The 15751-nt window shown below is 34.8% G+C and overlaps 2 protein-coding genes across 2 annotated transcripts; both read left to right on the top strand.

Annotated features, from left to right (window-relative positions):
* The first annotated feature begins 1914 nt into the window (after window positions 1–1914).
* Window positions 1915–9432, top strand: LOC127790719 (uncharacterized). Its single transcript, XM_052320338.1, has 3 exons — window positions 1915–2618; window positions 4398–4624; window positions 9106–9432. Exons 1-3 carry the CDS (start codon window positions 2395–2397, stop codon window positions 9111–9113), a joined length of 459 nt encoding a protein of 152 aa, XP_052176298.1. The 5' UTR covers window positions 1915–2394; the 3' UTR covers window positions 9114–9432.
* A 2052-nt stretch (window positions 9433–11484) lies between these two features.
* Window positions 11485–14483, top strand: LOC127790417 (coatomer subunit beta'-2-like). Its single transcript, XM_052319935.1, has 10 exons — window positions 11485–11881; window positions 12048–12083; window positions 12197–12258; window positions 12355–12409; window positions 12616–12652; window positions 12814–13139; window positions 13245–13379; window positions 13491–13639; window positions 13764–13832; window positions 14045–14483. The coding sequence occupies exons 1-10, from the start codon at window positions 11870–11872 to the stop codon at window positions 14148–14150; spliced, it is 987 nt and encodes a 328-aa protein (XP_052175895.1). The 5' UTR covers window positions 11485–11869; the 3' UTR covers window positions 14151–14483.
* The last annotated feature ends 1268 nt before the right edge of the window (window positions 14484–15751 follow it).

Below are 15751 nucleotides of genomic sequence, written 5' to 3' on the forward strand. Positions count from 1 at the left end.
ATTAAATGTAAATTATTAATGCAAGTTTTGGAGGGAATTTTTTATTTTTTAGACTATTTTACTTCTATATATATAAAGATATTATATATTATTATATTATATAAAGAAAAAATTTTATTTAATAGATAATTTTTTGTAACTTAATAAATACTTTAAGTATCTATTCATATTCCTCATAAATAGTATTTATTTTTGATTGATTGATGAATTAATTAAATATTTAATATTCACATAATAATGTATTGAAAACCCATGATTAGCATTGAAAAATTCATGTATTTAAAATTAATTATTAATTTTACATGAATTAGTATTTATTATTTTAAAACAAATGAAAAATTTAAATTATTAAATGTAAATTATTAATACAATAAATATTAAATATAAATTATTAATTCAAGTTTTGAGAATTTTCTTTTTCAAATTATTCTATTTTTATATATGAAGATGACTCACATGATTATTCAGTATCATTAAAATAGATTAATCGTCAATAAGTGTATAAATTGATGTTTTACATTTGATATAATTTTGATGATGAAAAACAATTGTATTTTGATGATGAAATAAAGTTATGAGATTTCAATGTTAAAGAATTTTATGATTCAAAATATTCTTTTTCATGTTATCATTTATCGTTTCAGTTTTTATAAAAAGGATAGTCGACTATGTGTTTCATTCTGTTGACTATGCCTGAGAATAGTCGACTATGCTGTTAAGGATAGTCGACTATATTTAAGGATAGTCGACTATGCTGTTTTCATCTGTCGACTATTTTTCAGTCTGTCGACTATCATGTAAGGATAGTCGACTATGGCTTTTCATCTATCGACTATTTTTGTTCTTAGAATTCAAAAATTTCTTCACATTTTTACAATAGTCGACTATGTAAAAGGATCTGTGAACTATGGGATTTTTGTGTTATAAGATAGTCGACTATGCGTTTTTGTCTGTCGACTATGTTCTGTTTTATTTGTAAAAATAGTCAACTATGCATTTTCTTCTGTCGACTATATCTTTTACAGAAAGCTTCCAACGACTAGTTTTTCAACTCCAACGGTCACAAACGGCTACATTTCTCTTCAATCTTTTGGGAAGCCTATAAATACAAGTCATGGATGATCAAGAGAAGGCTAATGGATGGAAAGGAAATTATTTGAGCTTACATCATATACACATTTGTATTTATATTGACTGTGCTTTAATTTTCTCTCTTCAAGGCTTTGATCTTCACTTGTAATTATTCATTTCAAGCCTTGTATTATTTTTGAGAGACATTGTAACTAAGAGATTCATCTCTTAGATTCTCTCCAATTGTATACTTCTTGTTTTTCCTAGCTTGTGTAGCTAGAGGGCCTACTTGGTTTAAGTAGGAGGTTGTATTTCCTAGCTTGTGTAGCTAGAGGGCCTACTTGTGTAAGTAGCAGGTTTTAGTAAATTGTTTTAAAATCCTTAGTGAGAACTAAGGTAGTGGATTAGGCTTGGTTTAAGCCGAACCACTATAAATCCTTTGTCTCATTTATTCTTCTTGCTTTACATTTGTCATTTTATATGTTCTATGTTTTAAATCACTAAAACCTCAATTAAGTCAAAAAGTTTTCAATTTCTATCAAGATTTTTAAAATATCCAATTCACCCCCTCTTGGTGTGTGCCATAACACCTATTGTTCTAACATAAATCTCAATAGATATTTTTTTGTTTGTTAGTTGTTGTGATAACTCGGCCACTAAATTAAAAGTAAACATTAAGGACAAGTGTCTAGTAAAAATGAATTAAAAAGTTGAATGTCTCTAATAAAAAATTTTAAAATTAAGTTTAAATTTAAAAAAAATGGTAAAAGTTGGGTATTGAAGCGTCGTGTCCTGATTTGAGGGGTTAAGCGCCGACGACTGATAATTAAAGGGTGCCGATGTAATTAAAACAAATAAAGTAAAAAACAAAGAAATCCAGCCCGCACGGGGAGGACAGATTCGCCTTCGCGATGATTCTACCTCTTGGTATCGATCTTCATCTACAGCTCTTTCTTCCTGAATTCACTCCAGCCGTTACACCTTAGCCTGAATTGGAGATCCAATCCCCAAATTCACTTTGCCCAACTCCCGAATCTCTCCTTAGTCTGCATAATTTAGGGTTCCTTCCGCTATCTCTCTTTGTATTTTCACTCACAGATTGTCATCGTTTGGTTTGCATTCAGTAAAATCTCGTCCGCTGGTTTGAAAATTTCTGGAGATTGTCGGATTTTAGGTAGAATAATAGATCGATAAAAATAAGGGTTCCAATTGGAATCCGAACTACGAAATTTGAAGGATTGGTTTGAGGAGAAGAAAGGAAGTACGTAGCTTTGTGATCATTTGGGCCGCTTGTGTGTTTTAAAGTTTAAAGAGGTTAAAGTCATGTTCTATGGTGCGGTGGTGTGGGATCCGTGGCTCATTGTTGCCCAAATTGTTTGCCTTCAATGCCTATACTATGTCACCCTCGGGTTTTTTATGGCGATTCTTGTTGGCAGTCGCGTACCTCGAATGAGTCTCGTGTATGTCTTAGATTTCGCTACTGTTACAGCTTCAACAATAACTGGTTGGTGTGTTATTGCCGCGTTTCTACTCAGCTCGATTGCCGGGTGAGAATCATCTTATTTTGTCTTCTCTGTACTTTATTGGCATTACGGTTTCATTGCTTTGTTTTCCATTTAACAGGATATTGGTCCTACTCAGAATTTTTTTTTTTCTATTGGGCTTTATGCTGTTTGCAAATCTTAATTTTATTTTTGTGCAATTTGATATAGAACCCTAGAAATTTTAATTTTAAGGATACATGAAAGTAAATCAATTCAAACAACTCATATTGGGATATTAAATCAATTCACTTAGATTCTGGTTATTTATGTCATAGTTCTCCTTTGATAGCCTTGAATACAATTTCGGAGCTGCTTTTTACTCCTATACTTGCTCCCAACTTGAGCCCCAACGCCAACTTGTTTATTTGTGGAATTAAGACCTTGAAACTCTCTCATTGTCCCCACGATCAGATTTGGCTTTATAATCATTGATATTTTCTGATTATGAACAAAACTAGAAGTCTAGTTTTTTCCAGGTTGTCCTTTTACTGCATTGATATGAGTTGTCTTGTCACTTCTCCGATTCTAGTCACATCATCAATCCCTGTATATTATCAATTTTTTACAAAAACTTGATCTTATCCTCAGCTTGAACTGAGATTGCAGTTCTATTCAATTGACACTGTCTTTAACTCATTCATTTTCAACAATCATCTTGGGTTGGGAGGACAAAGGTTGGATATGATTACTGAGGCTGAGTGAGTTTAAAAAATCTTGGAGGTTGTTTAGTTGTGGAAAATGTTTTTATTTTTTTATGTCATATTTTCTATAAGATCTCTAGTTTTCATTTTCCATAGAAAATTTGAAAAACGCGTTCAAATGTTAGAAGTACAGAAGACTAATTTCCAATCTAGAAATTTGGAGCATATGTTCAAAATAGAGAGAGAGATGTGTTTTTCTTCTGTGTAACTTGTGTTAGAGAAGAAGATGTAGATGATTTGGGAAAAGTTGGTAGAGAACTGTGTTTTTGGAATCTCCAAGTTAGTAAAGAAAACTTGGAAAACATTTAGGAGTTCTCTGCATTCAGTTCCATTTTGAAGAACCGTGTTTGCCAAATCTCCATTTCCTATTTAGAAATTTTTTGTATTTGAACAAGTTTTATTATTTTCCATTTCCTGTGAATTACTCTGAAAAAATGGGGCTGTTTTCCACAACTAAACAACCCCTTACATTTTAGAGTTGATGAGGAGTCATACTGGTTAGGTGTGTGTGTATGTGGTGACAAAAAGAGGGGGTGTGTGTGTGGAGAGGGAGAGGGAGGAGGGAGAGGGAGGGAGTTTAGTTCTTAGTAAACAGAAAGTGAATTATGCTTGTTTTTACTGGTGATACACTGTTAATTCAGCTTACACTTGAACTTGAAACTATTTGACAATTCAATGTATTGCTGCTAGCTACTCATAGCACATATGGATTAAGTTCTTAGTATACAGAAAGTGAATGATGTGTGTCTTCACTGGTGATATACTGTTAAGCTAAGTCAGCTGACACTTGAATGTGAAAACTATTTAACAATTCAATCTATTGCTGCTAGCTAATCATAGCATGTATGGATGTCTCTCAACTGTACGCTTATTCACTTACCTAGAAGAGGAAAGTAATTTCTGTTACTTTACATAATGGTCTGTTTATATCTTATTTTTCTTCCACTGAGTTTTTTTTTAGGAAGTGCATTTGTACAACTTAAGAGGATTCAATGTAGTTCATGATAAAGACTCCACAAATATATACATGTTAACTTGGTTATCTTTTTTAATTTCTTTTTTTTTAATAATCTTCAAGCAGAGCTGTTTATTTGCTTTATTTGATTGAGAGGGCAAAGAAGTGTTTGGATTTCTCAGCCACACTGTATATCATTCACCTTTTCATATGCATCTTGTATGGTGGATGGCCTTCATCAATGACATGGTGGCTTGTGAATGTTACTGGAGTTGCAGTGATGGCATTGTTGGGTGAATATTTGTGCATAAGACGTGAGCTGCGAGAAATACCTATACCAAGATATCGTTCAAGTAAGACACTATCTTTTCTCCAATTTTATTTATTTACTTTTTTACTTATTTATGTAGGCTAATTACAACCTCTTATCTACTCAGAATTTCATCCCGTGAATTCTATTTTGTTTTGTCTTAGTTTTATTGTTTTTTGTATTAGGGATCTATTACTCAATGTCCCACTTGCATTCTTCTCAATCAGTTTGGCATCAGTTATAATTTGTGTTTTGCTCAATGCATGTTTGCATTTGGTTCAACGGTATGCCGTTTCAGTTTCTACATTGTCTTTTATGATAACTTTTCTATATGCATTTTTGGGTGAAGCATATACTTCTGTTCTCTCCCCATTTAATTTACTTGATTTCATCCCTATTCTTGACAGTTCTGATCATATTGGCATGACCAATTTTCTTTTGTGGAATTTTTCCTAAATCTGAAGCTGGACAATTTGTTGCTCCTCCCCCTCTTTTAGTGTATATGTTTATGTAAAACTTGGACGAAAAGCATAGTAATCTTATTCACAAACAGCCCTAGTTATAGGGTTGAATATTTACAGCTTTAGGAAAGATTATAACAAAGAAGATTACAATGAAATACGCTTAGGAAAGTATCCTAATTTGAGATTAGGGAGCTATCCAAAAGAGCAAGATTTAGAAGAATTTTAGAAACTTCCTAAAAGCACAGTATTCTGGAAGCAGATTGAGGTCGACAATGATATGTGAGAAGCGGAGGAGAGGAAGAAGTGGCTTCAAATGGGTAGATAGGGATATTGCCAACATTCGGGACTAGGAGGACTTTAGAGATAGTGTGGCGTGTAGTAGAGGTAGAAGATAAGTGGTTGGTGACGTTGGTCTCGAAGAAAGTGATATCAATAGACATGACATAGCGATTGAGATCTATGTAATGACACAGGTAGCCTTTTTGTAACCAGGAGTAGACCAAGAAAAATACATTTGAGGGTTCGGGCTGCTAGCTTGTCTTTACCTGGAGCGAGATCACGAACAAAACACGTATACACAAAAATACGAGGGGAAGAGAAAAGAGTGACTGTTGAGGAAACAACATTGAATGGGGAACTTAATTGTGTAGCAGATGTGGCCAAGATGTTCTTGGATCATATTGTCAAGTTACATGGAATTCCTCATTCCATAGTTTTTGATAGGGATGAGGTCTTTACAAGCTTATTCTGGCAAGAACTCTTTAAATCCTTGGGCACTTGGTTGCACATGTCTACTGTTTATCACCTGGAATTAGATGGACGAACGGAAAGGGTCAACCAATGCTTAAAAACCTACCTCCTTTGTCTCTGTTTTCTACAGCCATGGGTTTGGCACAAATGGCTTTCTTTGGCTCAGTGGTGGTACAATTCTTGCTACTATAGCTCCATTAAAATATCCTCTTTTGAAGCTTTATATGGTTATAAGCCTGCCCTTCTACCTGCCACTTAAGGACCGACATCAGTAGCTGCATTTGACACTAATTTACAGCAGCAACAGGATATGTTACAGTTGATACAGAGGGAATTAGCAATTGCTCAAAATAGGATGAAACAGTTTGCAGTGGGAGATATGGTTTATCTTAAGTTGAAACACTTCCATCAATGGGCTCTTTCTCATGGGCAGGTTTCCAAGTTAAGTCCTAAATTTTATGGCCCCTTTCCCATTTTGGCTAAGTTTGGGACTCTGGCTTACAAACTCCAGCTGCCTCTTGAGACTCAAATTCTTCCAGTATTCCATGTTTCACTGCTTAAAAAATCAGTGGGAACACAACTGGTTAGCCCTACTTTGCCCTCATTTGCATTTATGCTCCTCCTACAGTGGAACCTGCCTTTTGGACAAAAGGTGATATATACACATGGATCTCCTTTAACACAAGTTCCACTGTATCTTCAATGGACACATTGCCATCTTGACAGCAATATTTGGGAATATCTTCCGGATTTGCTCACTCAGTTCCCTCAAGCTGCCCGTCTTCTCTCCATTTCTGAGGACAAGAAATTTTAAGTGGGGAAAATTGTCAGGAACTTAATACTTGTATGCTTGGTAGTTATAGAAGATGCACTATAGCAAGCTATTAGAAGTTGTACATTTAAATTGGCAGAATTGGCAGCCTCATTGGCAGCAAATTAACTGCCAATGTTAGATTAGTATAAGAACTAATCCAACGGAATGGAGGCGGCAACGAAGTACATTTTCAAAGAATATTCTTTCTCCCTTGATTCTCTCTCTCACCAGATTCTGCTCTTTCTCCTTCTCTGATTCTCTCTCCAATTTCCTCCTAATTTCTGCCAAAACTCAACCTCACAATTTTGGTGAGGTTGAGATTGAGAGAACATTTTTTATATATTCCAATTTTTCCCTTTATAATAACTTCAAATTTAATTCCTCATATGTCCCAATAAAAATCAATCTATGCTCTTCACTACTTTTTTCCTTACTTTATATTTATATAGATACAAATATGTTTAACTGATATATCTATTTTCATATTACTTATAAATTTATTTTTATAAAATAGATTTTTTAAATTATATATTATATTCTGTAATCACAAATTATACACAGATTTATTGAAATATACTTTATATGTAATAATAAGATTGTATATGATTAATATATATTTTGTTTATACATATTTATATATAATTATAATTTGTATGTCCTTCTAGTCATTTAACATACTAACTCAACTGAACTTTAGTATTTTACCAAACAGTTATAATGGAAACTCACTTCAACTTTATAAATTTACCTAACAATTTTAATTAATCAAACTCATCTAACCTCAAATCCCAAACGGGCCTTAATATGGTTAAGTAACTTGAAAGTGGGAAATACTATTGAGATGGTTTAGACATGTGAGAATCTCTCACTGATAAACTTGTCAGGCAAATGGATGATAGAGGAAGTCTGTAGCAAATGAGGTGATGCTGGACGGGGAAAAATAGCAGAAAATGGAGAACTGAGAAAGAAAGAGAAATTTTCAAGGAAAGAAAATCAATAATACTCAATCATGATGTCTGAAAAAAAGGTTACATTATGTTGCCTATTTATAGGCAATTAAAAGATAACCTATCTAAAAAGATAGCATCTAATCAAAATCAAATAAAATTCTATCATCTAACCAACTATAATAAATCAAATCAAAAACCTTTCAGATAAAAAAGAACAAATCCAGCTAAAACAGATTCTCCAATGACAATTCAAGCTAAAACCTTTCAGAAATAAGAAAGCAAAAAAACCTGAAGTTTGTGCTGATGAGTTTAATACTTAGAATTGATGGTGAATATGCTATTGAAGAGTAAGAATAAAAGATGGATCTCTTTCAGTCCTCTGTCCTCTGAACGTCACACTTTAGGGTTTAGGGTTTTTTGTTGAATAGCTTTTTTTTTTTTTTTTTTTGGGAAGGGGGGGGGGGGGGGGGGGGGGGAGTTGTTGGATAGCATGGGTGTTCTAATGTTTTTTTGAAATTTCTTTTAATCTTATCTTTATTGCTGTTAATGTATAGGCACAAGAGCAGTGTGTCTTGCCCCTCTGCATGAGGGAGGCGGCTCACCTCAGCTGTGTAGGGGCACACAGACCTGCTCCTCACGCCTTTGGCAACTAGGGCCATAAAGGCTCCTTTCCTCTTCTTCTCTTCAGCTTTATGAAACACTGATCTACGATAGTGTAATTCACTATGCATGTACTTGGAACAAAGCTGCCTCTAGGGGACTAATACTTCAACCAGAAGGCATCATTCTGTTGGCTATAGTATCTGTAGTAATCTTGGAAGCCACATTGTACAAACTTATTAGTGAATTGCATCCCATTTCTCTACTTATAAGTGAGTATTAAAAAACTGGGTATAAAAAAGAATCCCACTCTGGAATCAGAATGCTCATTATAGACCTGTCTGATTATTGTGACAAATGAAATTTGGAAAACAGTACTTGGCATTTTTTACATGAAATACTGTACTTCTGATATTCCACTCCCTCTCTTTGCTCTTCCAACACATGCATAGAGACACAAAAAACACAGAGAGAGAGAGAGAGAGAGAGAGAGAGGAAAAATCTCCAATGGTGAGCACCAACAAAACGGCTTTACCATGCCTTCTTACTCAATGAACTGTACTGTTTTGTTGAGCAAGCCGTCAAGCTCTTTTGAGTTTTCATCTAGTACCAGGGAAATATCTTCTCTATGTTATTATTCGAAATGATATTGGCAATTTGACTCAAATGGGGAATTCGAAGCCCAAGTCCATGTATATCTGTCATTGCTTCAATGGGCTGTTGAAGCATCCATGTCTATAATAGTCATTTGCTTGCCGACTCGGAAGTATTCCTCAATTTCAAGTGAGCAAACATTCCTTTCAGCGGATTATGATATGCTGCAGTTAGTCACATAAACTGTTGAATTGCTTTCTTGGCAGCATAACCGAGTGTTAACAAGGCAGAAATTTATACGCAGAAGTATTTTGTTTGAATTACAAAACTAATAGGTACCCCTTTTTTGCAGATGTTTGACTGATGAGAAAATCGAACCAACAAAGATAAAATGTTTCCTTGTGGGCTTATAGTAGCTGCTGCTGCTGCTTCTTTGCATCTGGGGGACTTCTTGATAAAAGCTCATTGGTAGAGAGTCTTCAACACCTCGGAAATGCTTGTAGATGGAACAGAATAGGAGGAGTAAAGCATTCAAATGTCACATAACAGAACCTTCCATCCATCCATGTGTAATTTGGGTAGCTTTGAGACAGATGATTGCTTTATTGTTGTTACTGGTAAACGATTATATTGTTTTCTCCCACAATTATGAATCCAGACCGTTTTATCTTCCCCTTAATACATACAACACAAATGCTTGCAGCAATTTTCTACTAATTTCCACAACTCTGTTTCAAGAAGTGACATGAAAGAGCTAGCGCCCATGTATTTGCAGCAATTTTCATTATAATTCTTTTTCTCAGTTCAAGCAATGAACCATGAGAAACAGAACGGTAGAGATTCTTTCTCCATTCTTTTCCTCTTCCCGAAGGGTAATCTATCAGTATATTATATATAAAAATAATATATCTAATTGTATTCGATAAGAATTCCAATTTAAAATCTGTGAAGCTTGTCAGTTCTCAAAATTGCCTAATAAAAGCTGTTTAAATTACCATTAAATTTTATTTCATGTTCAATAACTGTAAAAATAGAAAAAGAAATCTATACAAAGTTATTCTAAATTTTTTATTAATTTCACTATTTTATTTTTATAATATATAATTTCAATTATCACTATTAAGTACCTAAGTAGCACAAGCATGTTGAAAAATGGGTTATGTTTGTATTCGTGTTATACCAATTCTGAGTGACATGACTTTGGGTGTGTTTGCCATAATTTTATTAAGAAATTTAAAAAAAATAAAAATTACGGACATGTGTGTTTGACACTCTAAGCAGATATGTCGAACACTTATAGACACGACATGAGATAAAAAAATTTACAAAAAGTTGGGAATAATTTTAAAAAACGGTATGTATCTTATATTATCATACAGATTTAATTATTTTAGTTGCAACTATTTTAATTATTTGTATAATTGTGTGGAATTTGAATTTATGAATTACACATTTTTACAATCACATAAAAATAATAATATCATGTGCATATATATATATATATATTACAGTGTCCTCATATTTTATTTTATTTTTTATTTTTATCATTTATCTATTGGTGCCGTATTGTATCAAAGTAATTGTATCCATATCTGTGCACCCTTGTTAACCATTAAACACGTGTAACACATACGCAAGGAAGTGGGTGCACAAAGTAGAGCTAAGGCTTCTTATGGATTGTTTATTGTTCCATTTGTAGGCCACCCTGTCAGTTGAATACTTGCTCATTTACAACTCTTATCACTCGGATTTTTGTAGACCTCCCTTGATTACTGGGCATAACAGTCAATTTATGTATTTGTCTTTGAGTTGAGCTAACTTATTCAACATTTTTAGTGAGAAATAAACAGGTAATTAATAAAATAATAAAATGAAAATGCCATTAAATTCGTTAGTTGACAATATTGTCCGATAAAAGGTGTTTAAATTACGATTAAATTGTATTTTATGTTGAATAATTGTAAGAATGAAAAAGAAAAAATAGAAAAATCAAATCTTATTTTTCTATTTTATTTTTATAATTTTCAAATTTAAATATCAGTATTAATTACCTTTAATTAGAGATTTCCACAACTTTCAACCAAAATTAAATAATAAAAAAAAGAAAATGTCTTGTTTTTCAAGCTTTCCCAAAAAATTTGAATATATATATATATATATATTGTAAATAAAAATATCATTAAAAAAAAACCAAGAAATGTCTATTGCTTAAATTTGGGGCATTCCCGAACTTTACAATGAAAGAAAAAAATAATACAAATGTACAGTCCAACTAACAAATATATACGAATGTTAGATTTATTATTTATAATTCACCTCTTAATTTTTGAATTTTTTTATAATATTTTAAAAAATAAAATTACTGATAAAACATATTTTTGTATCTTACATGTCCCCTATATATATATATTTAATTATTTTATATTTATTTATTACTTATTTAAGATAATCTTTCAATCTTGTTAGGATCATTCGCCAATATAAATTTTATTTCTGAGTTCCTTATCGGATTCTAAAATATTTTCTAAAATAAATAAATTTAATTATTACATTTCTCTAACAACACTCTTCAATTATTATAGTATTAAAATTTAGTTGTTCTCTAACGGCAAATAAAATCATCATTATTAGCAATCATTATTAATTGCAACTTCCAAGTTACGCCGTTACTAGGAAATAGCAGCACAGTGCCCACAACACCACGAAAGCACCTTCCTTCCTAGTTGAATGCCCGCCCTCCATTGTCAACTGAACGATCTGAGTCAATTAAACTGGAGCTTCATCCATCTCTGTCGTCGGTTCTACCGCGTCCCCTAGATCAACGGCTGGAAGGGCACCGTATGACAACATACAAACGAACAAAGAACGATCGAAATCCGAAATGATGGATGAATGGATGGATGGATTTCAATCTTGCTCTTCTTGCCAGTAAATTTGAGAACCGTTTTCTTAACTGCGAAGCAATCCAACGCAACGCAGCGGCGAAACGATGCCTTCCTATATAAAGAGATCCGAAGCCACGACCTTCTTTAATTCTTCCAATCCATCATCCATCCTAATTTCGAAAGCATTAATTTGCAGTTTCGAATTTCCCGCCAGTGCTGCTCCGCTCGAACATGTCGAATACGGTGCGATATCTCGAATTTTCTTTGTCCTCCGTAGAAGATATTCATCTTCGATGTATAGCATTGCAGCAGTTTTAATTACTTGTGATGATTTATCTGCCAATTATCTTGGTTTTTGGACTGATGGAGCTTGCTTTTCTGCTATGTTCTTTGCCGGATTTATCGCCAGTCCGCCGAGCAACGTCCATTCACTCTCAAATTTGAGGTATTCCGGCCATGCACATTTAGATTGATTGAGGTTTTTTCTGTTTGAATTTTGTGCTATGCTCAACTTTCGTTTTGACAAATCTAATGATAAATCATTAATTTATGGAACAGAGAGAGTTCGATCAGCGGTCGGAGAGAGTTAAGTCTCTGGATTTCCATCCAACGGAGGCATGGTAATTAAGGACGCTGATGATCGATGCCTTTTGTTTGGAAATATTTTCAGTTTAGTTCTAATCAATTTCTTTGTTTCATGAAACTTCCCGCTGCAGGATCCTAGTGAGTTTGTACTCTGGAACACTTTGCATCTGGAACTACCACTCGCAAGTAAGATTTAATTCTTATCACTCAAGTTTCACGCCATTGTTGTACAAACTCCTCTTGTCTAGTAATTAACACAAACCACATTATCGGCCTCTCCTCAGTTCGTTAGGTTACAAGGAGCTCAGAAATTCAATTTGCACTTTGAATTACTGAGAGGACTTGTGATTAACGCTTTCAGCACTAAACCAGGGCTTCTTCTTAATTTACAGGTTTTGGAGAAATCCATTAAGGTCACAGAATCACCAGGTAAATAGTTTTTTCACGTTTTATGTTTGCAGTTCGGTCTATATAAGAAGATCCCGCTAATGGCATTTATCTTTGCAATTGTCCAATCTGGTTCTCATGGCAATGCCTTTTACATCCACAGCCTTTACTGAGTTGATTTTGAGTCGTATATATTTTTGCAGTGAGGTCGGCGAAGTTTGTGGCTCGCAAACAGTGGGTCGTTGCAGGAGCCGATGACAAGTTTATTCGTGCATACGACTACAATTCTGTCGAAAAGATCAAAGAAGTGGAGGCACACACGGATTTCATTCGGTCTTTGGCAGTGCATCCTACCCTCCCACTTGTGCTGTCATCATCGGATGACATGCTCGTAAAGCTTTGGGACTGGGAGAAGGACTGGGAGTGCATTCGGATCTTTGAGGGGCACAGCCATTATGTAATGCAAGTAACATTTAATCCCGTAGATACCAATACCTTTGCAAGCGCCTCCCTCGATAGCAGCGTCAAGGTATAGCCTGCAGGGCAGGGCACTTGACTCATATATAGAACTGTTGTTTTACTTCAGTTCGATTCAACTATTATGATATCTATCTGATGACACCTCCTTCCACAGATATGGGATCTTGGCTCCCCTATTTCGAGTTTCACTCTGGAGGGCCATTCTAAAGGGGTGAATTGTGCGGAATTCCTCACGAGTGGTTCTCATAAGCCGTATCTGATCACGGGTTCTGACGATCACCTTGTTAAGGCATGCCTCATGAGTACCATCACATTTCATCTTCAGTTCTTCATAGTAAATGCAAATAAATATATCATATTTTGTACTTTTTTGCCACCGATTGAATCTGTGTGAATTCAGGTTTGGGACTATCAGACCGGAACTTGTGTCCGGACACTAGAAGGCCACACTCATTACGTTACTGCAGTATATGTTCATCCTGAAGTTCCCATCATACTTACAGCTTCAGAAGATGAGACTATTCGCATATGGCATGCGACAACTTATAGGTAACTTACTCAACATAAGATCATATAAACATGCATAACAAAAGTTCAGCCTCATCTTGTTAGCAAAATCCAGATTCTGATATGTACTCATCTCTGTAATCGAGCGTTTTTCAATCTTTTACAGGCTTGAGAATACACTTAACTATGAACTTGGAAGAGTTTGGGCAGTTGGGTGCGTGAAAGGTTCTGCCAAGTAAGTTTTTTCATTACTTTCGCCCATGCATAAGTCTCTAGGTTTTGTATTTCTGGGTAGACGCGAAAGTTTCTTAATCTTCCTTTTGTTCCCATCACTCAATTTAGTCATCCATATGGGATCTAGAACCAAAAACAAACATCCCATAGTCTAGAGAATTGCATTCTCATCCGCTTGTCCTTACCGGCAATAATACCATTCTGTTCTATCAGGGCTGTGTTTGGTTGCGATGGAGGCACCGTTGTGGCCAAAGTTATTTGCTCTCAGAGTTGGGATTCTGTAAATCTTGAGACTGAGGGGGAAGACTCGAAGGAATAACTGTAACTGTCAAGATGGATGCCAATAATTGATGAGATGGAGTGAGTAGTCAAGCAGCAGCAGTAGCACGAGGAGGATTAGAGTACGTTGTTACGTATAGAGTATGAAAAGTTGTAAGAATAAAGGAATTTTTCTGTTCTGATTTTTCCTTCCGAAATTCACTGTCTGAGCATCATTATATACAAACACAATAGCTTAATCCTAGCATATAATCATGTGATATACAAGGTAAAGAATAAACTTCCTTAATTAGGAAGATTCCTACCTAAATAATTCTTCATCAGTTGCCGTGATCAAGATTACAATCCCATAATTTGTGTTAACACTCCCATGGAAAATGAATATGAAGCATGCTTAAATCAAGATTACAATCCCATAATTTGCGTTAACACTCCCATGGAGCATGAATATGAAGCATGCTCAACTTGCCTATCAGCTCTTGAAACATATTTTCGCCCAACAGTTTGGTGAACACGTCGGCTAGTTGTAGATAAGATGGGATGAATTTTGTTACTATCTGCCATTCTTGAATCTTCCTTCTTACAATATGACAGTCAATTTCTATATGTTTAGTACGCTCATGATATACTAGATTAGCGACAATGTGTAAAGCAGCTTGATTATCACAAAACAGATAAATGGGTTTAATAATATATGAAGATCCTTGAATATACGTATTCACAAGTTGCAGCAGCCATAGACCTATATTCAGCCTCAACAAACGATCTTGAGATAGTTTTTTGTTTTCTTGTTTTCTAAGATATTAAAGAATTTTCAAGGAATATACAATAACCCGACGTAGATCGTCTTGTCATGGGACAATTTGCCCAGTTTGCATCACAATAAGCTCTTAATTCTAGTGAATTGTCTGCTAAAAAAAATAAACCAAGACTAGTGTTATTCTTTAAGTATTTTAACCCGTAGTGCTGCATCCCATTGTGGTTTTCTCGACTCATGCATGAATTGGCTTAGAATATTGACTTAGTACATGATGTCTGGCCTGGTAATAATTAGATAAATCAACATCCCAACAAGTCTTCTGTAGTGAGCAACGATGTTCTAAAAGGTGCTAGGCGTTAGTCGGGGCCTAGGTAGAACCTAGAAAAACTGTTATTTTCAGCACATAAACCTACATTATTTTATAATATTTGTTGTTTTCTTGCATTATTTTATATTTTTATCTAATAGTAAATCACACACAAATTAAATTATATATTAATAATAATTTAACCCATAAAATATACTTTTTGACTTTTTTTCCCCACAAATTTCTCCCAAATTTCCTAGCTTTTTGACCATTGTTTTGGTTTATTTGGTGTTTGGTCTCTCTCTCTCTCTCCCCTCCTAAATCTCTCATCTCCTAGACGAGTTCCATTTTCTCTGCTCCCTCTGGTCAATGACTACTACTACAAGAGGTAAAGAGCCGCCTCCTCCTCTTTCGCTTCTTGGAGCAGTGAAGCGACAATCATGGCGTGTTCAATTCTTGAGCTTCAGAGGCGAGGACACTTCGTCCACCATCTCTACACGCACGGCTCTTACAAATCGCAGCGGCCAGGCCGCGCCCGACCCAGGTAGGTTGGCACCTTCGTCCACCATGTCTA

This window comes from Diospyros lotus, chromosome 14, assembly GCF_014633365.1.
Source record: "Diospyros lotus cultivar Yz01 chromosome 14, ASM1463336v1, whole genome shotgun sequence".
Taxonomy (NCBI): Eukaryota; Viridiplantae; Streptophyta; class Magnoliopsida; order Ericales; family Ebenaceae; genus Diospyros; species Diospyros lotus.

What these genes read in the sequence shown, in the direction of transcription:
- LOC127790719 (XM_052320338.1), top strand. Translation starts at nt 2,395, where the DNA reads ATGTTCTATGGTGCGGTGGTGTGGGATCCGTGGCTCATTGTTGCCCAA. An exon ending in CTACTCAGCTCGATTGCCGG is followed by an intron (nt 2,619 to 4,397) that starts GTGAGAATCATC and finishes ATCTTCAAGCAG; the next exon opens with AGCTGTTTATTTGCTTTATT.
- LOC127790417 (XM_052319935.1), top strand. An exon ending in TAAGGTCACAGAATCACCAG is followed by an intron (nt 12,653 to 12,813) that starts GTAAATAGTTTT and finishes ATATTTTTGCAG; the next exon opens with TGAGGTCGGCGAAGTTTGTG. An exon ending in CCCTCGATAGCAGCGTCAAG is followed by an intron (nt 13,140 to 13,244) that starts GTATAGCCTGCA and finishes CTCCTTCCACAG; the next exon opens with ATATGGGATCTTGGCTCCCC.